General features: G+C 40.1%; 1 protein-coding gene across 6 annotated transcripts in view; it reads left to right on the forward strand.

The window, feature by feature from the left end:
- Positions 1-26,111, forward strand: part of HECW1 (HECT, C2 and WW domain containing E3 ubiquitin protein ligase 1) — a 320,240-nt gene that overhangs the window by 222,056 nt on the left and 72,073 nt on the right. For 3 of the 6 annotated variants that reach the window (XM_084794159.1, XM_084794158.1, XM_084794160.1), the window contains 4 exons: positions 1,193-2,542; positions 6,836-6,937; positions 12,157-12,307; positions 25,211-25,350. In XM_084794159.1, the coding sequence (XP_084650285.1) occupies positions 1,193-2,542; positions 6,836-6,937; positions 12,157-12,307; positions 25,211-25,350 (1,743 nt within the window). The remainder of the gene's footprint in view (positions 1-1,192; positions 2,543-6,835; positions 6,938-12,156; positions 12,308-25,210; positions 25,351-26,111) is intronic. The other 3 variants (XM_084794161.1, XM_084794162.1, XM_084794163.1) reach the window with 3 other exon arrangements.

Below are 26,111 nucleotides of genomic sequence, written 5' to 3' on the forward strand. Positions count from 1 at the left end.
GAGACGAAACTGTGCCTTATTATTTTACTGCCAGAACCTCACATAGGAGGTACCCAAAGGCTGTTAGATGAATGAATGCAAATGAATGAGTGAAAAATGTGAAACATGTCCTTCTACCTACTAACTAGCTACCAGTTGGCCATGACCTAAAGAATGACTCACTGTTGAAGAACTACAGTCGTAACAAAGACTACGAACAGGAATTTTCAGAAGCATCCTATGTTCAGTTTTTCGTACCAAACCACATTTCCAAATAACAGCAATGAGATGATGCCCCATAATTCTACTTTTTCTCCTCTCCCGCAGCACTCATACTAAATATAAACCATGCTGAGAAATGTTAAGCCCTCTTGAACCAAATATTTGCATTACTGTTAAAACTAACAAAGCATCTGAGAGCTTAGAGCCTAAAGTTTAACTCCACCCAGTCACTAAGCTCCACTATACAACTAGGTTGTAAGAAAATACTGTGTTTTCTCCTGTCAAAGTCAGCCTTTGGCTACATTCTAAGACTGATTTTTCAGGGTATGCATGAAGACAGCTTTTTGTTTTAGCAGAGAGATGGTTTTCTTCAAGGGAAATTGCATTAGTGGATCTAAAGTAGAATACCAACTTAGTATATTTCCGGCCAACTAAGGTAGAGTTAAGCTGTATTTGCTTCCCCTTAAAAGGCAGTGTGGTTGGAAACCTTCCTTTCTGACTGCTGATTACTGCAGGTGACTATCAGTGCAACACACAGCCCTTTGCTTCTCTGTTGCAGCTTAAGAGTCTGGCTTAGCCATCCCATCATCTTGCAGGATGACCCATAGGGAAGGCTTAAAACAGGTGCAATTAACTTGTTAAGGAATTATAAACACTACTGCCATCTTCAGCTCTGAAAGTCACTGCATGTAACAAACATTGTTGACCTCTGAGGTAGGATAAAACTAGGTTTGGGACATTAATTTTTTTTTTCCTTAGCAGTCCCTTGAGAGAGAATTTTAAAATAGCAGCCCTGATGAAAGTGTCATTAACATAAAGAGCACTTATTACAGAATTTTCAATGGTGATCTAGAGAGTGAGAAGCCCTCATCCGCTCATATCCAGTATCCTATACTAGCGACCCTCTGCCATGTTTTATATATGTCTACACAGAACACCAGCTCCCATTGCTCTTCTGGAAAGAATGACATAGCTTTCTTCTTGCCCGCAGATGATGAGGAGATCTCGCTGAGTGCTGAGCCTGAGTCAGCAGAAATTCAGGCCAGTGTCACGAACAGTGTGCTAGAAAGCAGCAGTGGAGAACCTCCTGGAGATGCTCCAGAACACTGTGAGATCTTGAAGCCAGAGTCGCCAAGTGAAGGGAATGGAGTGAACAGCTCGGAAAACCAAACTCAGGAGCATGGTGAGCCAGTTGAGGATGCTGCAGGTACTATGGAGGCCGGAGATGGTGGCGAGTTCTCTGAAGGGCCGGAAGAGGCTGGAGAGCTTCAAGACCCAGAACGGCATGACACTCAACCCGTTCTGAGTGCAGAAGAAGTGGCAGAGGGACTTCACCTGCACGAGGATGTGACACCATCGCTGTTGCCAGAAGAGAGTGCAGCTCTCGGCAGCAAGGAAGAAGAGGAAACTGTGCCAGAAAATGGAGTCGGCGAGGAGGAGATGCAGGAGAAAGGCCAAGATGAGGGGCGGGAGGAAGATGACGGTATTTCTACTCTGGAGCAGGGAGAGCCTGGACTGCAGCTGAGGGCCTCAGTGAAAAAAAAAAGCAGACCATGTTCCCTACCTGTATCTGAGCTTGAGACCGTGATTGCATCTGCCTGTGGAGACCCTGAGACCCCGAGGACACACTACATCCGCATCCACACCCTGCTGCACAGCATGCCATCGGCCCAGAGAGGAAGCACCACAGAGGAGGAAGAGGATGGCTTGGAGGAGGAACCCACCCTCAAGGAGTCCTCTGAAAAAGATGGACTCAGCGAGGTGGACACAATAGCTGCTGACCCACAGTCTGTGGAGGACGGAGAGAATGAGGGGGCTACTCTATGCATGGCGCCCTCTGACGATTCTGGAGGCCATTTCTCCAGTTTGCCCAAAAGCACTGGCGCTAGCCAGGATGGTGACGCGCACCCCAGCCCTGGGAGTGAGAGTGACTCCAGCCCCCAGCAGGGGGCGGACCACAGTTGCGAGGGCTGTGATGCCTCGTGCTGCAGCCCCTCGTGCTATAGCACATCCTGCTACAGCAGCTCCTGCTACAGTAGCTCCTGCTACAGCAGCTCCTGCTACAATGGCAACAATCGGTTTGCCAGTCACACGCGCTTCTCCTCTGTGGACAGCGCCAAGATCTCCGAGAGCACGGTCTTCTCTTCACAGGAGGATGAAGAGGAGGAAAACAGCGCATTCGAGTCAGTCCCTGACTCGGTGCAAAGCCCAGAGCTAGATCCCGAGTCTACAAATGGGGCTGGACCTTGGCAGGAAGAACTGGCTGCCCCTGGTGGGAATGCAGCAAGAACTACTGAAGGTCCGGAGTCCCCCATGGCAGGTCCCAGCAATAGGAGAGAAGGTTAGACTGCAAACCAGATCAGTGAGAATAGGAATACCATGGTAACTGGACACAGGTCTTCCCACATGGTGGAGGGACCAGTCCCAAGAAGGGTAGCCTGGACAACGTTTGTAGGCATTCAGGCAGTTGTCTAAGCGTGTGAAATACAGCCAGCAGGACATGAGCAGCTACCTACCTGTATGTGTGCTTCTGTTTGTTTTGACTAATGACCAGAACTGGTTGATGTGAGTTAGTTTCCTGGTCTTAGCAGCATCAAATGATATAAAAATCAAATGATGGCAGACACACTTTATCAACAGCATTTGGTAGCAAGTATATTGACTTCCTAGAACACATTAGAGATCAGTGACAGATGTGGATATTAGTTGAAGAACATGGGTTTTCCTCCTGGTACACTCTCATAGCTCTGTGGACCACTCCTCCAATTTGCCCAAAAGCACTGGCCTTGGTCAGCATGGCAATTGATCAGCAGTACATGGTTATACTACACATCTTTTTTTTCTCTCTCTCTCTCTCTTTTTCATATTTGCCCAGTTTCTGTTACAATAATTGCTTTTTGCTTTCTTGGTTGGGGCTATTTTAGCTAATGGAAAAAGAAGACCAGCATTATTAACCAGAGTCATCCAGTTTGAGCCCAGGGTCCTGGCATCCATAGCAAGCTAGGCCCCACTACCTAAAGACACCATAAACAGTGAAAATCAGGAATGGGAAGTGTCACATTGGAAAAGATACTAAAAGTTTTAGTGGTGCACATCAGGTCCATGTTAGCGGTCTTGACTTCAGGTTTGGGTTTAAATAGAATAACTAGTACAGGCTAAAGAGTAAGTCCCGCCCACCATCGTTGTCTCCGTTTCCCCCTTGTCATTATCTCACTCAGGGTCACTGTCCCCTGGGATGCCTCCCAGTTTCCCCTGAAGGATGGTCAGACTAGTTGTGAGAAAGAACCAGCTGAAGTCTCCCTGAAACAGGCTCTCTCTCTCTCTCTCTCTCTCTCTCTCTCTCTCTCTGGCTGGCAACAGGCCTCAGCCTTTTCCTTCTCTTAACATGATATTCCTGGGGAGATTCCAATTACCTGGGCCTGTTGTTCCAATAGTCTGTTAGTCAGAGTGAGAGACATGAGTATCTCTCCGGAATATCTTCATTTCTGCCAGGCCAGTTATAACACAGATGCATAAACTCTTATGTTTTAATTAAGATTCTAACCCAAAGGCTGCCATCTTTCATTTCAGAATGACTTGCTCATTCCATATAAATCCAAACCAACACCTATTAAACTAGTAGTCCTTATCTGAGTTTTGTTTCTTTTCCTTCTATAAAACTTTTACTTAAAGCTCAATTTAAAATAGTTATCAACAAACAAACCTGCAGACAAATGAAACAGGCAGAGTAATAGGGTCATGTGTTCAGGCCCTGGAGGCAAGTTTGTCTTGCCACTTCCTCACAAAGTGCTTCCCGGCTCTGTGTCTTCACTTCCTAGAGTGCCAAGTGGGTATAATTGTGGCATTGACCTCAAGGAATAATTGTAGTAGTTAAATGAGCTGCAAAATGGATGCACTCTCTGCCTGTCTACTAATGAGACTTCTTTCAGGCAGATGAGCAAGGAAGCTAATTGTTTAAGTTACACGAGAGAAAGCATAGCACCCTTTGAATCCAGCCTCACCATGTTAGCCAAGGAAATTTTCACACAATTAAATGCTGATCACTTTGCTTCAAATAGTGTTTCTGGGAGCTTATGTTGACACAAATACATAGCTTTTCATTCAAAGGGAATACAAATTACTTTACTCTGGAGCCAAAAGTAAGTGACTGCGACCTAGGAACACAGTTTCAGATTACCTTAAATTCTAGGTTCCAAATCAGTTTTGCCACATTTCTGTAGAAACAGAATAAAGATGGCCATAAATTTGACACTTTAAAAATGCATTGGTGGAAACTGTGAGTAGGTGATTACAGCACACAGCGGAGAAGCCTCAGCTACAGGCTATAGATGCTGAGTGATGATGCTCAGCCCTTTGATTGGTGGAAAACTAGAATGTTGTCAAGTTTATTCATCCTAAAAGGATTTTGATTTTTTTCATCTGTCTAGATGTTAGGCCAGCTTCCTCTATTAGTGACAGGATGTTAGATCTAATGCAGAGGGGATAAAGAATGGTTGTTTAGCGGGTGAATTGTGACTTGGTTTTAGGTCTGCAACAGCCCATCCCTTCCACATCCCTGAGATTCTAAGCAATCCATAGTTTTCAGACACAGAGTCTTTCCAGGAAGTCTCTTTCACACCTCTCTCTTCTACCATTTGGCCATGTTGGTTATAATCAGGATAAATTTAAAGGTCCTCTCTTATTTTTAGTTGAGAAATGTTATCCCTTCTTGGATGTTCTCAACACTTAATTTCAAGTAAAGGCGATTACGTGAAGTGGGGCCCTTGTACAGAAGAGAACTGCCTGTTTGTTTCATTAAGTCAGCTGCCATGTGTCCATCGTGTATCCATCACATCGCTGTAGCTTCTACGGACTCACAAGATGGGGTGTGCTCCACCAAGCAACGGCATTATAGTTCCACAGATTTGGAGGGGCAATCAACATGTTTGGTTGAGTTAATTGCAGTGAGGTAAGGGTTCTTCAAGAAACAAAACTTAAAGTACAGCAGCTGATGATGTGACAGCTGAAGGCCGTAGCCACTGAAACACAGAATCCGTATTTGAAACAGCCACTGTCCACAGTGAGTGGTATGCTGACATGAGAAGTGCCTTCCTTGATTTCTGCTGGTCCCTTCAAAGAACCAGAGGATTTAAGTAATGGTAGGAATGCCCAGGGAAACATATTTTTAATATTAAAGATTGGCCTTCCTTTCTGAGTACATCTTTGTTTTTAGTTGCCAGTTATCTCTTGGAATTCAACTACTAATTTATTTTCCAGTGTGTTTCTGGAACTGCAGTGAAAAAAAATCATATTTCCAATCATGGATATTCTGGGGAATTTTTACTGTTGAGACCCCCTCAAAGATCTTGACCATTGCTTTTTACTTTATCACCATTTTGGCCCAATGATTAGTAGAATACATACTATCTTATTGAGCAAATAAGTGGTGGAGCTATAAGGGGGGGAAAAAAGAATACATACTATCTGCAATGCCCCAGGAAGGAAAAGGAAAGATGTCCTTTGTCCTCTGGTTAGGAGGGTGTGAGCATGGTAGGAGGCAGGAGGAAAGCAGTATAGAGAGGATGGGAGCTGTCTGCGTTCTGAGCCCTTCAGCATCTCCAGAGATGGAGAGAATCCTTCAGTATGTTCACATGGACAATCTGAACACCTCAGTAGATTGTGACACAGAAAGACCATCTCAGAATTTTGTTTGGTTAATCATAAATCTGTACTGACAGCAGTACAAGCAATGTACATAATAACGACTCATAAAATTTGTAGAAACATTTATTTCTATACTTTCTATGTATCTGTCTTTTTTCTTCTGTCTATTCCACTTCTCTATTTCAAATTTTCTTGTACCAGTCTTTCTGCCTTTTATCTACTGCCTTTGTCTATTGTCCACTCCTCTCTCCTGGGCACTTTTTGGCATTTCTGACTCCTCCTCCAGATTATCTGGAATAACCACAGCTTCCCATAGCATGTTTGGCTCCCATCTTACCTTGTAGTTTCCCCTTTTTAGGAATTCACATTCTTGGAGCACCAGTTCCTTGATCCATCTTAGAAAAGCACTATCTGAAAGTTTCTGTCTCCCTCTGAGTCTGAAAAAAAAGTCTTTTGATAGTCTTCTATTGTTTTAATTATGAAACCCTTGTAGCCATATGATCAGGTGTATTGTCCATAATCCATCAAAGCTTTTATGAGACCTTATAAGCACTTCATCCCCTTCACACAAGTTCTTTACCAGACTAAACCAAGGCCCTCTGAGTTTTCCTTCTAACTGAGACAATTCAAGTGGCTACAGAATCAGACTCTGATCCCACGTATTGGGTGGTCTGCATGGCATAGATCAAGAATCAAAACACATTTGGACTTTTCCTTCCTCTCCTCTTTTCCTCTCCATCTTCCTCTCTCTCTTCCTTTTCCTTCTTCTTCCTCCTCCTCCTCCTCTTCTTTCCTCCTGCTCCTCTTCTTCCTTCTCTTCCTTTCCCTCAATAATTTATGTCATGGACGACATGGTTATAGTAAACTGACACAAAAAACTAGATTTCTCGTTTTATTTGTTGTTTCTTATGGTGATCTTTGTTTTACAGTCATGTGTTTTAAAACACTGCCATAGCAATGAATATGAATGTCTTGACTATCTTGTTCATAGGTGAATGTCCTATACTCCATAATTCCCAGCCAATAAGCCAGCTTCCTTCCTTGAGGCCTGAACATCATCACTACCCAACAATCGATGAGCCTCTTCCACCAAGTAAGCTTTAGTTCTCAAATCTATGACTTACCTCTTCTCATCAAGTCTGAACAGGTCAGTGTGAACCCATATGCAAGCATCCACAACTCTTTCTAAGGTTACTAAATGCCAGCACATGCCTACCATAAAACTCCCTTTTTAACAAGCTGTTTCAATATATGGTATTGAAGTGATAGTGAAATGTTGTTACTACCCCTAAGTTTCTGAGGGAGAGGCAAAAAAAAAAAAAATAGGTAACATTTCTTTACAAGACACAACTAGTCTTTGTTTATGGCCTTTCAATACTAAATTTACCACTTCAAAATTTTCAGTTGGAAATAGAACTCTTTTTTTCCCCCAGCAAATCCATTATTCACAAGTGTCTCCATAGGATAGAACAACTTTAACCCATAATGTTTTAAGAAATTATACTTTCCTAACTATAACTTGCATCAAAGGATTAAAAAGTCTAAATGTCTGCCATAGTTCTTAGGCATTTCCAGGGAAACTATTATTTTTAGGATAGAACTCAATATCATTTTATCCTCGTTACTGTCCTATATAATTAATAATTCTTTAGCTAGTCATTTGAACTTAGGAAATTCATTTAATATCTAAAATATTATGTCTCATCATTTGTGGGAATGAAAGCTTTAATGTCCTCATTTGGCAAATGCTGAGTTTGGACTAGGTAGTGTGTGTGTGCCACACAGGCTTAACGTACCTCTCCATTAAAATATTTAGGAGAAGGAAATGAAGCTGTGAACGTTATAACCTCATCTAACACGAATAAGTGCTTATGAATTCTGGAACTGCTCTGTTTGGCTTCAAGATTTTTCCACATAAAGATAACCCTTAATGTTGAATACATTATTATAAATGCAAATTTATTCCCAAAATTCATATTTTTAGACAAGGTTGCATTAGGCAGTTGAAGTTTCTAAAAGGAAAAATTGGTTATTTAGGAATTCATCTGTTCTTGGTAACATGTATTTTATATGAATACTACTTTTCTCTCTCTTCAGTCATACTTTAACAGTGAGAAAATTATAAATGTCTTTTTTTTTTTTAACATTTTTTAATGGTTGGAAAACCTTGGTTCCTCTGTAATGCAGGAGAATTGCTGAGTCTTTTTCCACCAAACCTTCTGTCCTACACCTCATAAAACAGTGTAGCACAGAACCAAGCCAGTAAGCAGCATTCCTCTACGTCCTCCCGCTTCAAGCTCTGCCGCGAGCACCTGTCCTGGCTTCCCTGGACGGTGCACTATCGCCTGTAGCCTAAATAAACCTTTTCCTTCCCAGGTTGTTTTTGGTCAGTGTATAAATGTCTTTAATATACACACTAGCTTAAAGCATCACCACATTTATTTTTCAGAAACCAAGGCAAACATGATCTTCTTTAATTTTTGATGCTTGATTTCTTTCTTCATTTTATATACTGATTTATGATATGACTTAGAAAAGAGTAAAAATCCTATCATATTTCATAGAGTTCCTGCTTAGCATTTGTTTTTAAAATGTATATATAACATGTTATTTCTGAGAAACAGCCTCTTTCTCACACAAAAAAATATCCTATCTATACATGTACATGTGTGGATCTCCAATCCCTACAGAAGCAGAGCTAGTTATAAATAGATACGTTATAAATAATTTGGCATAAAACCATTACCTAGTATAAAGCACCCTCAGCAATTAAAATAGACTTTTTTAGGTTTTAACTTTCTGTCCACATAGCAATGAAAATATGCTAATAAATTCTGACCACAGGCTTTTGTTAGACAATCTTAAATAAGACTCGAGTGACTTCATTACTGACAGTCATTATTCATCAAGTATTTGCTGAATACTCTGCAATTGGTCTGTTTTAGGTAAGCAAACTGGACAATGGTTCCAGGCCTCATGGAGCATCTATATTCTAACCTGCGAGGTGGATAGTAAACAATAAAATAATAAATAGGAGCCTAGTGTTAACTGGTGATAAATGAGATGAAAGAACAAAAGTAGATGAAGATAAGGAGTCTTTTCCTGTGTAGTAGACACTGGTTTGCCGATACAGAAGTCTAAACACGCTCTCCTAAGAGGGCAATAGTGGGTAAGACAGGGGAGCGATACATACAAACGCTGAGGGAAAACTTTAGAGGCAGAGGGAGCAGCCATAGCAGCTGCCGAGCTCTGAGTGGGGGTATGATGAAGGGCTTGGAGAATAAAACCAACGCATCTAAAACCACCGAGGAAGACAGAATGCCACGGACAATAAGGCCAAGCACAAACCAATCCCCTGGGGCTTGGTAGACCGCTGCAGAGAAAGGTTGTCACCCGTCCTAGTGCTGCGGCCCTTACACCCCGTGCTGTGGTGACCCCGCCCACAGCATTGTTATTACTGCCACTTAAAAACTGCAATTGTGCTACTGTTATGAATCACAGTGTAAATATTTTCCAAGACAGAGGTTGCCAAAGGGGTCACAACCCACTGGTTGAAAACCAAGTGGAGAGGTTTAGTTTTTACTCTGAACGAGGGCGGAACACATCACATTGCTATGAACAGGGAACATTTCCGACCTGTATTTTGAAAGGCTTCCCCTAGTTGTTGTGATGGAAATAAACTGAGGAGATAAAAGTCTGCAGGGCGCAACATAAGGTTATCGCAGTGGCCAAGATAAGAAACGTTAGTGATCTGAACATATCTGAACTTTGATGATTTGTTGAGTATGGGCATGAAGGGAAAATGAGACTTTATAACGGCTCAGTTTTAACCTGGACTGATGGAAAGAGGCTTTGGTAGGAAGGAGCTGAAGTTTGTCTTCATCATAGTGTAGTTGAGATGGCACCAAGGAGTAAGGGCAAAAAAGCAATTAAATGTGTGTCTGCAAGGTTCAAGAAAAATGTCTGTAAAGACATTGCATTTATTAAACTACCTAAATACACAGCCCAACAATAAAGGCAACACATGGTGAGGTTCTTTTTAGGACATAATTTGGTATCCAGTAGTTCACTCTATTCTAAGTGACTCAACCTGGACAACACTGCTGTAAATTGCCCCAGTGGAGGATGGGTAACTGTTTCAGGGGTCCAAGTGAATTCATGACATCACAGGGCTTAATCCTTATAATAATGCTGAGGCCTATAGAGCCATCAGAAGTTTTTATGTGAAAATAAATTCTTTACAAAGCAACACAGAAAACACACTCAAATTCAGCTAATTATACCAGGAATATGTGTAAGAATATAAGAGCACTATTATGTAATGAAAGAGCTTAGAGTGTGGATGAGCAGGCTGTCCCGGAGTGATTCGATTTGAAAGTTGTCTAAGAATGTGTTATCAGTGTTCCATTCTCCAGTCCCCATCCCACCCGCCTTGGAGAATTTTCAAGGCTAGTGGAGAAGTTCCTGCTTTCCCCTAGAGTAAGGAAGGATCTGTGTTATCTGTCTGTGACCTTAGGACTTGACACAGTTCCTAATTTATAGCGAGTATAAGTGGAGGTTTCTCACTTGAATTAAATAACATGGTGTTATTTGAAAGTTAATTCTTATTCTGTGTTGGTTGACAGTTCAAGAAAAACAATTGTTCAATAGCTTTTCTATAAAGAACAAAGGAAAATTCAAACTTTTGGAACAAAATTAATTATGAAGTTATGAAATTACAAACATATACAGTGATCAATGGGCTACTTATTTTGATAATACTTCACATCTGAATTATCTAGTAGCCTATTTTAGGAAAATCTTACTAGACTATATTTCTGTAATTGAAGTACATTTTTCATTCCATTTGCCATATGCATTAAATTTGAGGTTTTCTGGTATTTGGGTTTTCCCTGGACGGTGACAATCCTCTGTTAGACATATGAAATTATGTTTCCACATAGATATGCCATATACTACAAAACCATAAGGATACTAAATTTATCTTCCATTTAAAACTTGTGAGTCATTATGTCATTCCTTAGTGACAAGGTTTCAAGGTAACTATTAATATCTGACCCACTCCCAAAACTGTCTTTTCTCACTTAAAAGGCCATATGGTTTTTCTCCTTTGAAATTATGCTTCCTATTTGTCTTAGCCTGCTTGGTATTTCTTTCACATTTTCAACAAGACACCACATTGGTGTTATTTCCACCACATTTTTATATGCACACTACAGAAGTTTTGCCCCATTAATGTGATTCATTGCTCTTATATGCCTAGTTCAGATACACATGAATCACATTTAGGTATCAGTTTCAAGGGGTTTATTCATGGATTTCAATTTACTTCAGCTTACATGTACATCACCCAATCATCTATGCTTCTGCCTCGACTCCTTCGACTCTTTGTAATGGTTACTTAGCAACAAAGTTTATATACGTATGTATGTATGTATGTATGTATATATATATATGAACATATACATACATGTATATAACAACAATTAATGATAAAGGAAGCCATACATTTGAAAAAACACAAGAAGAGGTATACAAGAGTGTTTGAAGGAAGGAAAAGAATTATAATTATAATCTCAAAATAAAAAAAATAACTTTAAAATGTTTTTTAGCCTTTTATTTTAAATACATCTTAATTAAAGTGTGACTGCATCACTTTCCCCTTCCCCTTCTTCCCTCCAGCTTGATGTTTATTATATTGTTCTACTGGTTTATTTTGGTTTTGTTAGCCAACCATTGGTTGGTTCAATATATACTTTGAATTTACATTTGGTCACATGGATATTTTGAAACTATACTTATCAAATTCTTCCATTATCCCCCTTAAAAGGAGCTACAATTGCTTAGCCTTCTCAGTTTAGAAAAAGCTTTTTAAAGTTGTAGGCACAGTGTTTCATAACTAAATTAAAAAGGGGATTTAAATACAAGAGCCACTGCAACTGCCCCAGGAACCTGTTAGCCCGAGTGAAGAACAGACTCTGCAGCATTATGACACCAATGTCCACTTCAGGCTTTGCCCAATCTTCTGCAACTGTTTTCTTGAGTAACTAGCAAGATTATTAAAGCAGTAAGCAAATTTTCTTTAGACACTATTAAGTTTAAGCATACATTCTAGTCAAGGAATCACAATTATCACAGCAAAGTAGAAAGCCTGACTATATTAGCTCCTTTCTGGGAAGCTGGTTCTAACTCCCTAGCCACCATGACAGGTGCTAGACGGCGGGGGTGGGGCTTTTCGTAATGAGCCCCTGGTGAGCTCTTTATGGGTCAGTAGTCTGTACTTGACATTTTTGTCCTTTCATTAAACATTAGACTGGGAAGCTCGAATTGACAGCCATGGACGGGTCTTTTATGTGGACCATGTAAATCGCACAACCACCTGGCAGCGACCAACAGTGGCACCTACCCCAGACGGGATGATCAGGTCCGGGTCTGTCCACCAGATGGAGCAGCTTAACAGAAGGTTGGTGACTGATACAGAGGAAGACCCTATAAGCCTCCCTTAGATAAGGATGGTAAGAAACCCCTCTTCTGCTCTCCTGCTCACTGTAAGGAAGCCGAACAAAATTAACCATGCTACGAAGCCTGTTCCCGGTAAATATATGGAAGGCTGGGTTTGGAAGTTAGTGACAGGAAGCATGTTAAGCTTGAGTGACATTTAAAGACAGGGTTCCTCTGAATTTCTTACTGGTACACACTGAAATTCAAAAGTTCCCTAATTATGGCCCCATCCCCCAGGACACTCACCAAGGATTTGAGGATCCCCACAACTCTCCCTCCAAAAAAATTTTTATGTAAAATTATACATGGCGGCACATTTTGGAAGATTTCCCCAAAGATACAGACTTAAAATAGCTAACACTGGAAGGATAGGTTCCATAAAAATGAAAGATGTCCCTATAGAAAATCTCCCTCATAAATCATGGTAGCCTTTGTCCTCATCTCATCGACACCGAACATCCATCCCCGTAGAGCTTTTCTTCGTCTCATTATCATTGCACACCCATAAACAGTAATTCTTCAAAAACTCAAGTCTTCATCCTAGAAAAGAATAAATGCTTTAAAATATTTTTTGAACTGGACTCTGGTGGCTCACTTGTGTAATTCCAGCTATTTGGGATGCTGAGTCAGGAGAATCTCAAGTTCAAGGCCAGCATGAACAACATATCAAGATCCTATAAGAAGGGGAAATTCTTCCAGGATCATTTTAATTAAAGACTGTACCATCACTCTTGAACTTGTACAGATATTACTTGGGTTTGGGTTGCAACCATGGTGCTGGGCCACTATGTTTCAAGCCAGCAACATCTCTACTCTCTCATCATTGAGGACAGAGTAAGCAATTACTTCAGGATGCTTTTTGTCACTAGAGTCCAAGCATCAGGCTCCCATCAGTTAAAATTGCATCCACATCCTTTCTTGTTTACTTTTCAAGTGCTAAGTTAAAGAAGAAGTTGATGGGGGCTGAAAAGGATAAAAACCAAGGTTACAGATATTTATTAATAGCAAAGCCTTTAAGATTTAACTGGATCTGCCTTTTTTATTATTTTATTTTTTACATATACATTTATATTATTACACATATGTACAATAGATTACCTATAGCAAGAAGAACCATGGCACCATCAGGAATTATATAAATGTTACATTCTTAGTGTTTTGGCTATTTGTATTTGACAGCCTTGAAGAAGAACTCTTTCCTATCTTGGTGTGTCTAAATTTCTGAATGTAAAACATTCTCCATCACATATTGTCATTATCAACTTCAAATGACAATCTAGACCTAAAAATGTCTTAACACCTAAACAACTAAGCTTCATTGTAAAACTAAGCTATCTGGTCTTCAACTCCATCAGAGACTTGAGAATGAATAAACTTGATTACCTGGGTACACCAGGAGTGCAGGTTAGTAGCTTTCCAAATGAGAAGATGACAGAGACAGTTTTCTACCTGAATAGTCACCCAAAACTCTCTCTAACATTGGAACATCTTCTTCAGCCTTCTGGCCCAATATATCTAACAGACATGTTTGTGAGGCAGGAACTATTGAGGACTTGCTTACCCTGTCTTGGCAAAGTTTAGCCATCAATTCTGCCTGCATCCAAGCTTGCCCTTTCTTTAGACAGAATTCTGTCTGTGGTAGAAATGAGGACATTTTGTCTAGTGGCTAGTCTGCCACATTTGAAGCCATCTCCATAAGAATGTTCTTTGATGCTCATCACCCTTTTTGAGGGAGGCTGGGTGTTGCCAGGAGTTAATCTGTCTCACCATCAATGAATCTTTTAAGTAATAAAAACATTTTTATATGCCATATTCTGCATGTCTATGGGGTTTTTGAAGACCTTGTCTACCAATCCTTCCTTATCTTTCTATAGAGTCATATCTATCTGCTGCACCTAAGATGTATATTCTTGTGATAAAAGTAGACTAGCAATTAACATGACCATGATTTAATCTACTAACATTTAATCTGTATAACTTATTTTTCCTAAACAGCTTGCTATAGCACTTTCAAAGCATTGGACATAAACCTTGTATTATAATTGAGTTATATGGGTACAATAACTCACATTAGAGTATAAATATATAAATATGTATATATATAGTGTATGAAGAATAATCCTACATTTGAATTCTATACCACTGTATCTAGAATTAAACTTATTTTGCATCTATATATAAGATTCTATACTGCTGAATTAAAAATACCTTGTGAGTGACAATTGAGACATTAAGCTGAGGAGTAGATTCAGTAATCTACTTTTTATTCTATCTTACCTATATATTTCTATATTGCCCCTTCTTTTCAACCCCTTTCTCCAAACAGGATGTCAACGTCCAGTATGCTGCAAGGAATGCATCCTGTCAGGTCTGATCCAATGTCAGTGTCTGGTTCTTTTGTTCTGAAAGTATATAATTTCTCACAAGAATTATGGGGCCCTAAAACTATAAGTGTATAAGATGTGCATGATGCACAGAACTATTAAGGCTGGATTTCTGCTCTTTGAGCAGGAAAAGAAGACATCTGTAAATCTTCATGCCATATGAAGAATGACATCTAATAGTAATTCATAGAGATTCTGTAGTCAACAAGAAGCATTGTCTATGCCTAGACATTCACGTTTCAGCCAGTCTCAGAGCTACTCCCATATGGTGGGATTAGCAAAATAAGTTAACCTGCTTGTTCTGCAGTTTAAATTCTTCACATCCTGATTGTAGGCCCCTCCCTCATTCCCTCCCAATGCCCCTCCCTCCCTCATCCCCTCTCCTTCCCTCCCATAGTACTCAGACAGGGGAGCCCTCTTCCCCTACTATCTGACCTCAGCCTATCAAATCTCATCTGTATTAGCTGTAACCTCTTCCTCTACAGCCAGGCAAGGCTGTCTTGCCAGGGGGAAGTGATCTAAGTAAGTTTGGTAGCCAGAGTGCATATCTGAAGTAGTCCCTACTCTCCACACATGGGATCTACAAGGAGACTGTGCTATTATATCCGAGCAGTAGGTGTAGGTCCATATCATACATGGTCCTTGCTTGATGTTTCTGAATTTGTTTTGTGGTGTAATTATCTTGTATTACGTGCCTAATGTCTGATGATGAGTGAGTATTTACCATGCACGTCTTTCTGGGTCTGGGTAACCTCACTCAGGATGATCTTTTCCAGTTCCATCCATTTGCTGGCAAATTTCAATTTTTTTTTAATAGCTGGATAGTATTCCATTGTGTAGATGTACCACAGTTTCTTTATCCATTCTTCAGTTGAGGGACATCTAGTTTGTTTCCAGATTCTGGTTATTACAAATAAGTTTCTATGAACATTGTTGAGCAAATGTCCTTGTTGTATGGTGGAGAATCATTTGCGCTTATTCCCAGGAATGGTATGGCTGGGTCCTGAGGTAGAATTATTCCCAATTTCCTGAGAAAGCACAAGATAGATTTCCAAAGTGGTTGTACAAGTTTGCAGTCACACCAGCAATGGAGGAGTGTTCCCCTTTCTCCACATCCTCGCCAGCATGTGCTGTCACCTGAGTTTTTGATCCTAGCCATTTGGAGATTCCATTCTGGAATCTCAGAGTCATTTTGAGTTGCATTTCCATGATAACTAGGGATGTTAAGCATTTCTTTAAGTGTTTCTCAGCCATTCGATATTCCTCTGTAGAGAATTCTCTGTTTAGTTCTGTACCCCATTTTTAATTGGATTATTTGTTTTGGTGGTATTTAATTTCTTGAGTTCTTTATATATTTTGGATATTAACCCTTTGTCTGATGTAGGGTTGGTGAAGATCTTTTCCCAGTCTGTAGGCTGTTGTTTTGTTCTGTTGACAGTGTCTCCTGCCTTACAGAAGCTTCTCAGCCTCATGAGGTCCCGTTTATTAATTGTTGACATTAAGGCCTGGGCTGTTGGTGTTCTGTTCAGGAAGTTGTCTCCTGTGCCAATGTGTTCCAGGATCTTCCCCACTTTTTCTTATAACAGATTTAGTGTGTCTGATTTTATGTTGAGGTCTTTTCTACTTCAGTTGTTGTGCAGGGTGATAGATATGGATCTATTTTCATTTTTCTACATGTAGCCACCCAGTGAGACCAGCACCATTTGTTGAAGATGCTATCTTTTTTCCATTGTATGGATTTGACTTCTTTGTCAAACATCAAGTGTCCATAGGTATGTGGGTTTATTTCTGGGTCTTTGATTCAGTTCCATTGATCAACCAGCCTATTTCCATGCCAGTACCATGCTGTTTTTATTACTGTTGCTCTATAGTGCAGCTTGAGAATCCAGATGGAGATTCCTTCAGAAGATCTTCTATTGTACAGGATCATTTTAGCTATTCTGGGTTTTCTGTTTTTCCATATGAAGTTGAGAATTGATATTTCAAGATCAGTAAAGAATTGTGTGGGTACTTTTATGGGAATTGCATTGAATCTGTAGATTGCTTTTGGTAAGATGGCCATTTTTACTATGTTGATTCTCCTAATCCATGAGCATGGGAGATCTTTCCATCTTCTGAAATCTTCAAATTTTTCTTTAGAGATTGAAGTTCTTTTTTCATACAAGTCTTTCACTTTCTTGGTTGGAGTTATACCAAGATACTTTATATTATTTGTGGCTATTGTGAAGGGTGTTGTTTCCCTAACTTCTTTCTCAGTCTGTTTGTCACTTGTGTACAGGAGAGCTACAGATTTTTTTTGAATTGATTTTGTATCCAGCCACTTTGCTGAAGGAGTTTATCAGCTGTAGGAATTGCTTGATAGAATTTTTAGGGTCATTTATGTAAACTGTTGTATCATCTGCAAATAGTGATAGTTTGACTTCTTTTCCGATTTGTATCCCCTTGATCTCCTTTAGTTGTCTTATAGCTCTGGCCTAGGACTTCAAGTACTATATTCAAGAGATACGGAGAGAGTGGACGGCTTTGCCTTGTCCCTGATTTCAGTGGAATTGATTTAAGTTTCTTTCCATTTAGTTTCATGTTGGCTATAGGCTTATTGCATTTTGCCTTTGTTATGTTTAGGTATGTGCCTTGTATCTCTGCTCTCTCTAGGACTTTTAATATGAATGAGTGTTGGATTTTGTCAAATGCTTTTTTGGCATCTAAGGAGATGATCATGTAGGTTTTTTTCTTTCAGTTTGTTGATATGATGAATTACATTGATGGATTTCTATATATTGAATCACCCTTGCATGCCTGGGATGAAGCCTACTTGGTAATGGTGAATGATAGTTTTGATGTGTTCTTGAATTCAGTTTGCGAGTATTTTATTGAGTATTTTTGCATCAATATTCATAAGAGAAATTGGTCTGAAATTCTCTTCCTTTGTTGAGTCTTTCTGTGGTTTAGGTATCAAGGTGACTTGGCCTCATAGAATGAGTTTGATAATGTTCCTGCTGTTTCTATTTTATGGAATAATTTGAAGAGAATTGGTGTTAGCTCTTCTCTGAAGGTCTGGTAGAATTCTGCACTGAATCCATCTGGTCATGGACTTTTTGTTGTTGTTGTTGTTGTTAGACTTTTGATGACCGCCTCTATTTCCTTAGGTGTGACAAGACTATTCAATTTGTGTACCTTGTCTTGATTCAATTTTGGTAGTTGGTAGCTATCAAGAAAATTGTTCATTTCATTTAGGTTTTTTTTTATTTTGTGGCATATAGGCTTTTGAAGTAAGACCTGATGATTCTTTGGATTTCCTCAGTGTCTGTCATTATGTCTCCCTTTTCATTTCTGATTTTGTTTATTTGAGTCCTCTTCCTCTGCCTTTTAGTTAGTTTGGCTAAAGGTTTGTCAATCTTGTTGATTTTCTCAAAGAACCAGCCCTTGGTTTCATTGATTCTTTGAATTGTTTTCTTTGTTTTCAATTGTTTTATTTCAGCCCTGAGTTTGATGATTTCCAGCTGTCTACTCCTCTTGGGTGTGTCTGTTTCCTTTTGTTCTAGAACATTCAGGTGTGCTGTAAAGTTGCTAGTATGGGATCTCTCCAATTTCTTTATAAAGTCACTATATTCTATGAGCTTTCCTCTTAGTACTGCTTTCATTGTGTCTCATAGGTTTGATTATGTTGTGCCTTCTGTTTCATTGAATTCTAGGAAGTTTTTAATTTCTCTTTTTACTTTGTCCCTTATCCAGATGTCATTGAGTAGGGAGTTGTTCAGTTTCTATGAGTTTGTAGGCTTTTGGTTGTTTCTTTTGTTGTTGAGTTCCATCTTTAATCTATGGTAGTCTGATAAGATGCAAGGGATAATTTCAATTTTCTTGTATCTGTTGGGGTTTTCTTGGTGGCCCACTATGTGGTCAATTTTGGAAAAGGTTCTGTGAGATCCTGAAAAGAAGGTGTAATCTTCTGTGTTTAGGCGAAATGTTCGGTAGATATCAGTTAGGTCCATTTGTTTCATGATGTCTATTAACTTCTTTGTTTCTCCATTTAGTTTCTGTCTTGATGATCTGTCTATTGTGGAGAGAGGGGTATTGACGTCTCCCACTATTAATGTGTGGGGTTTGATGTGTGGCTTAAGTTTTAATAATGCTTCTTTTACAAATGTGGGTGTTCTTGCATTTGGGGCATAGATGTTCAGAATTAAGAAATCATCTTGGTGTATTTTTCCTTTGATGAGGATGTACTGACCTTCCCTATCTCTTTTGATTAGTTTTGGTTGAAAGTCTATTTTCTTAGATACTAGAATGGCTACTCCAGCTTGTTTCTTAGGTCTGTTTGCTTGGAATACAGTTTTCCAACCCTTTACTCTGAGGTAATGTTTATCTTTATTACTGAGGTGTGTTTCTTGTATGGAGCAGAATGATGGATTCTGTTTTTGCAGCCATTCTGTCAACCTGGGAAGTTGAGGCAATTGATGTTAAGAGATATTAATAACCAGTGGTTGTTAGTTCCTCTTGTTTTGATGTGTGTGTTTCTGTGTTTTGGATTTGTGGATGTGGAGTTATTTATTTCCTGTGTTTTCCTGGGTGTAGTTAGCCTTTTGGGGTTGGAGATTTCCTTTTAGTACCTTCTGTAGGGATAGATTTATGGTTAGGTACTGATTAAACTTGATTTTGTCATGGAATATCTTGTTTTCATCGTCTACAGTGATTGAAAGTTTTGCTGGCTATAGTAGTCTGAGTTGGCATCTGTGTTTTCTTAATGTTTGCATGACTTCCATCCAGGCCCTTCTAGCTGTCATAGTCTCTTCTGAGAAGTCAGGTGTCATTCTGATGGGTTTGCCTTTATTTCTGACTTGACCTTTTTCTCTTTCAGCTTTTAATATTCTTTCTTTGTTCTGTACATTTTATGTTTTGATTATTAAGTGACAGGAGGATTTTCTTTTCTGGTCAAATCTGTAGGCTTCTTGTGTATTAATGTAGGAATTCTGTAGGCTTCTTGAATATTAATGGGCATTTCTTTCTTTAGGTTGGAGAAGTTTTCTTCTATGATTCTGTTGAAAATATTTTCTGGGCCTTGGGGCTTGGAGTCTTCTTCTTCTATTCCTATTATTCTTAGATTTGGCCTTTTTATAGTGTCCCAGATTTCTTGTGTGTTTTGTGTCAGAAACGTTTTAGTTTTAACGTTTTCTTTGACTGATGTATCGATAACTTTGATCAAATCTTCCACACTTGAGATTCTCTCTGCCATCTCTTATATTCTGTTGGTGTGGCTTATGTCCATAGCTCCTGTTCTCTTCCCTGTGTTTTCCAACTCTAAGATTGCCTCAGCTTGTGCTTTCTTTGTTGCTTCTAATTCCTTCTTTAGGTCTTGATTGAATTTTCCTGTAATTCTTTATACATCTCTTTGGATGTATTTTCCTGTAGTTCTTTATAGGATTTATTCAATTCCTTCAACTGATTGAGTGTATTTTTCTGTGTTTCTTTGAGTGATTTATTTTCCTCTTTCAAAGCTTCTATCATTTCTTCACCTCAGATTTAAAGTCTTCTCCTTACATTTCTTGAGTGCTCATATCTCCAGGGCTTGCTGTGTTAAGATCACTGCTTTCCTGTATTGTTATATGGCCTTCAGTTTTGTTGCTAGTTTTTCTTGCACTGTCCTCTAGTCATCTGGTTGTCTCTGTGTTAGCAGATGTAGGGGTTCCTCCTATGAGGTCGCTATCTGTGTCCCAGGTTGGCCAGGCAGATTGGGAGCAAGTAAGGAGAACTCCAAGCCAAAGGTTGTTTGCTAGGGCTCCCCAGAGGCCTCCTTAGGATGTTGGACAGTGGGTGTTAGAGCCTGCACCCAGCTCAGCTCAGCTGGGTTCCCTGACTGTATTCCAGTTGGGATGGGCAGGGGAGACGTGAGCTGATATATTTCTAAGCCCAAAGTTGCTTAGGTACCCTACAGTCCTTTTCAAGATGGCAGGGCTCTGTCTATATGCTGTGTCCCAGATGGTTCTCTATGCCCCATTTGGGTAAGGCCAACCAAGAAAGATTAGAGCTCCAAGCTTCTCATGAAACAGCAGTGAATGTGGGGTGTGGCCTGCATAAGTCTCTGCTCTGTGACCTAGGTTGATCTGGCCAATAGGCTGTAGGTAGGCAGGGTGATATCAGGGCCAGAAGCTACTAGCAGGATTGCAGCTAATGAGTAGTGTGGCCCAAGTAGATCTCTGCTCAGTGGGCTTACCTTGTGTCTTAGCTGTATCTGAATGGTACACTTCAGGTGGGTGTTCTTATACAGACCAAGACCTGAAGCTCCTCAGATATTCCACGGACCCTCTTGAGATGGCAGGGGTATATTTATCTGCTCCATGACCCAGCCAGTCTAGGCCAGCAAGCTGGAGGGCTGAGATAGCTGAAAGCTCAAGGGTACTTGAGTGCCCGCATACACTTTTTTCTCTGGAGGCAGCTATTGTGGATTGTGTCCTGTGCTGGGACTAAGCTCTGCCTATTTGTTCCCTATCCCGGATCCAGCAAACAGCAGATGGGGGTGGGGGAGGGGTAGAGTGGGGGATGGGATGGGGGGGCATGAGAGCTCAGAGTTGCAAGTATATCCTACAGTTTTTCTGTCCAGGATCCCGCAAGCAGAGCCGAACTTGCACGGATATCCCACAGTCCTTCCCAAGATGGTGGCTAATGTGGACTGTCCCCAGGGATTTTCTGTGGGTTAGCTGGGTGGCCAAAGGTCGGACCCACCCTTGCCCCCCACACAATTTGGATCCCTCTCACCTGAGAATCAGCAGCACTGGTGTTTTGTAGTTCTCGGTTTGGTCTTTAGGTCACTGTGAAGTCCTGGATTTCCTGTTAAATCAGATGCAGCGTGGGATCGGTGCTGTCATCTTGCACTGCCTCCTGCATCTGCCTTTTAAAATGGACTTTTTGACCTGTTAGAGACACATAGAATACATGTGATTCAAAAATTAAAGGGGAAATATTGGAGTGGAAGGGTGTAATTAAAAATGAGTGCAGAGAGAGGAAGGAAAGTAAGGGGTGGGAGTGTCAACTACAGCTAAGCATGCATGAGAATGCCATAAGGACACTTCCTACTTTGTAAGCTTATTTGAAAATAAAAGCAAGAGCTGGTGAGATGGCTCAGCAGTCAAGAACACTGGCTGCTCTTCCAAAGGTTTTGAGTTCAATTCCCAGCAACAACATGGTGCTCACAGCCATCTATAAAGGGATCTGATGTATCCCTTCTGGCATGTAGGTGTACATGCAGATAGAGCGCGCTCATACATACATATTTTTAAAGGTTTAAAAAATAACAACAAGGCACTGGACAGATATTTCAGTGGTGAGAAGCACTTCCTGCTCTTCTAAAGGACTCAAGTTTGTTCTCCAGTACCTGTGTCCAGTGGCTCACAGTCATGTATAACTCCAGCCTCGTGGGATCTAACACCCTCTCTGGCTTTAGTGGATGCCAAAGCATGTGGCATGCACGTACACAGGCATATACACATGCCCACATGTGCTCACACACACATACACATGTGAAAAGAAGAAAATAAAGCTGCCGAATGAATGAATGAATAAACAATAGGTACATGAGAGGATGGCTCAGTCAGTAAAGTGTTTACTGAGCAATCACCAGGACCTAACTCCAGATCCCCAGAACACATATGAAACATAGGTGTGGCAATCTACACATGTAAGCCCTGAGCAGGGGAGCCTACATCAGTAGGTTCCTGGGTTTGGGTGACAGTTAGTCTAACTGAGATGGTGAGGGTCAGTTTCAGTGAGAGATCCTGTCTTAAGACATAGAGAGCCTGATGTCAACTTCTAGCTACTAAACACACATGCACACAGGCACAGTCACATACACACACACACACACACACACACACACACACACACACACACACACACACTTAATACATTTGAACTCTAGTTATAGAACATTCTTTTATTGCTTGAGTATTTGCCATCCATTTTTCTGTTAGCAGCTGAATACCTAAGTTATTAATACAAACCATAAAGGTTTTTGGTCACAGCCTATTTCTTTACAATCATTCCAAAGAAGGTTGTCACAACCTAGTTTTACTAGACGTAAGGGGGCCGAATGTTCACAGGACAGCCTTTCTCTGTATGCTCTGCATACTCACTTGTGACCATATCTAAGTAATTTTTTTTTCTGATAACCTCCAGTTACTTAGAGAAATTTACAAGGATCGTTGTCTCACTGAGAAAATTAGCATCATGAGGAGTCTTCCTTGACTTCCCACTGCATGATTGTGATGCTCAAAGTATTTACCCTGAGAACTGCAAATCCAAAAGCTGTAATACCAAAAATTGCCTAGAATACAATACAAAATTGTTTCTGAGTTAATTCCTACAGTTGGAGACTATATATTATTAACTCTATTTTCACACACACACACACACACACACACACACACACACACACACACATGACAAGCAAACAAATCAACATGTATTTTCATTTTAAATAATCAGAATATTTTAGTTAACTTTATGAAATTATAATGTTAATGGGGATTTAAGTTTAAATAGAAAAAAAACTTTGTGTGACCCCAAAGTTTAAACTTTTAAAGATATGCATCCAATTTTTATTTCAATATGCATGCTATAATTCTTACCTAGTTATGACATGATAAAATATAATTTTTATTTTTTCTTACTATATGTACCTTGTATTGCTGCTGTGTCTTCAGATTAATATAAATCCTTGTAAATATTTCACTGAGTAGCTATAATTTAATGCACTTAACTTCTCATGTTATTAAATATTTTGTTTATTGTTTTACTATGATTTTTTATTTGAAGACCAACGTCATTTTAAATATTAAGATTATCTTGTCTTAGAAAACTCCTTTGTGGTTCTGTTCCCAAAACAGCCTCAGGGAGATAAACAGAGTTTGCTTATTGTTTCCCATGCCTGATTTGTTAACAATATGGCTTTATGGATTTCACCACAACAAAAATAGTTTCACTTTCTGGTCTGTTTTTGCTAGTTTAGGAGATATTCCTGTGTTTCCAGAATTTTGGAATGTCTTATATTTTACTCATATTAGAACATCAACATTTTTGCCATAATCTTTTCTTTAAGAATTGTAATTAATTCCATGTGAGTTTTTGTTTTACATCTTTGATTATTTGGTTGGATTGGCATGGTTTGGTTTGGGAAGGATTTTTTTTCTAGTTTGTATGATTATTTGCATGCATGCATGCATGGGCAATTAAAATTGTATTATTCTAACTGACTTTATAATGATTTCCATGAGCCTTTTATATATATATTTAGCTCCAAACAAAACAAGTACAGGACTACATTAACAGATGAATCCTAATGAAATGGGAACAGGAAGCATCTGTGATGTCGTCTGAGATCTGGGCATCCTCAGGTCTTCTGGGTTCCATCACAAAACTGTCATATGCGCTATACTCAGTCCTTTAAGGGGAGATGACTTTGATTCTGCATCATAAAAAAGAGAACAAGAGAGCAAATGGCTCTAAAAAGGTATTTTAGCCATTTGGGGAATCCATAATCTGCCATACTTATTAGAGAATTGTCAACAGCAGCCGCTGCAGTCTTTAGCAATGCTCTATCCCTAATTAAAGTCAGAGATTCGGGCAGCTTCTCACTGATGGCTCTGGTCTCCTGCCCTGGCTACATTCCTTGTGTTCCAAAAATATCACAGTGGGCCATCGTTCACCTTCCTGTAACCTCCCTGCCACAGGGAGGTGAGACACAAGCACATCATGTTATGATCACTGTGAGGATCCCACTCTTTGTTATAAAATGGACTCTCAAGAAAAGTCTTGCAGCTACTGCTGCTGGCGAAAGTGTCTTCTGGCATGTTATCAGAAGTGAATGATGAATGATAAAATAAGACATAAAGGGACCTTTAAACCAGTGAATCTCAAACCTTAATATACCAAACCATATCTGAACAGCTTCTTAGAAGCATGGGTTTCTATTTTCTTCAGTTACTGTAACAGGTCCTCTTGCAAGCAGTTTGGAGACCATGGTGGGGAAACGCCACTTCTTCAAATCCGGCAAAGACTAGGGCCCGTCTCCTTCAGAGGCCTGTTGTGGAAGAGCGAACCTGTACAGGACTGGATGCATGCCTCGCTTGGTCTTCAGTTAGACTTGCAGACTTGGTTCTTTGTGTTCCTTCTTCCCCTTCTTCTGAAACAGCCTTCCCCATCTCCTACCTGACCACAAGACTCATAGAGCCCACACTCTGTCATAACTCACAGGAGCTTATGGGATTTCAGAACTTTATTTCTGGATCTAACTATCTCTCCTCCCCTACCCACCACCTAGACAAATAGCGTGGAGATAGTTGTCTTAATAATTGTTCCAGCTATCTTCATAGAATTGTTGGCTTTTTTTTCTGATTTCAAGACATTTTTTTTTATAGATTTTTCCCTAATGCCTTATTCAAAGAATTAACAAACACAAGTTGATTGCAGCCTTTCCATTTTTTTATGTACAGGTATCAAAACATTCAGAGAACCATCGCAACAGAGAGACCTGAAGAAGATCCTGGCAACCCGAGCTGTGAGCAAATACCAGACGGAGGAGGAGGAGGTGGAGGGAGTGACTCGGAAGCAGAGTCTTCCCAGCCAAGCTTAGGTATTGGAACAGGGGACCCAGAACACGGCAAGCCCTGACCCTGCCTCGTGGGATATCCACATGACCACAGATAGCAGAGCAACAAAGTGTGTGAGAACGAGATGGAGGAGTTAGAGGTGTGAGTAGGGAGACAACTCTCACTCTGAATCTTAGCCGATATAGATGCCTGTGCAGCTAAGTAATATATCTGTTGGCGTCCTAAGGATTGTCCACTTATAAATAAAACATGGTAAATGGCCACAATCCCTTTTGAATGAGTCTTCGGTGGTTCAGATAAAAGTTAGGTCAACCATGGAGGAACCTGGGCACAAAGAGGCCTCCAATGAGTTTCTTGTTCACAAAGTCCAAGAGTGTGTTACTTTTACCATTTATCAAGCTTTATCTTCCTGTTTTTCATTTCTTTAACTCTAACCTGATTGAGATGCCAATAGTAATGTTTAAAAAGCATGGGACCAGCTTCCACCTTTTGTACCCATAACAACATATATAATTACCACAATGAAGCCGGGCATGGTGGAGCACGCCTTTAGTCCCAGCACTCAGGAGGCAGAGGCAGGTGGATCACTGTGAGTTCGAGACCAGCCTGGTCTACAAAGTGAGTCCAGGACAGCCAAGGCTACACAGAGAGACCCTGTCTCGAAAAACCAAAAAAAAAAAAAAAAATTACCACAGTGAAACCCCAGTGACCCACTTTTTCTTTCAATTGAGTTAAAAAGGGATAGATTTCACACACACACACACACACACACACACACACACAC

This window comes from Acomys minous (assembly GCF_964271855.1).
Source record: "Acomys minous genome assembly, chromosome: 9".
Classification (NCBI taxonomy): Eukaryota; Metazoa; Chordata; class Mammalia; order Rodentia; family Muridae; genus Acomys; species Acomys minous.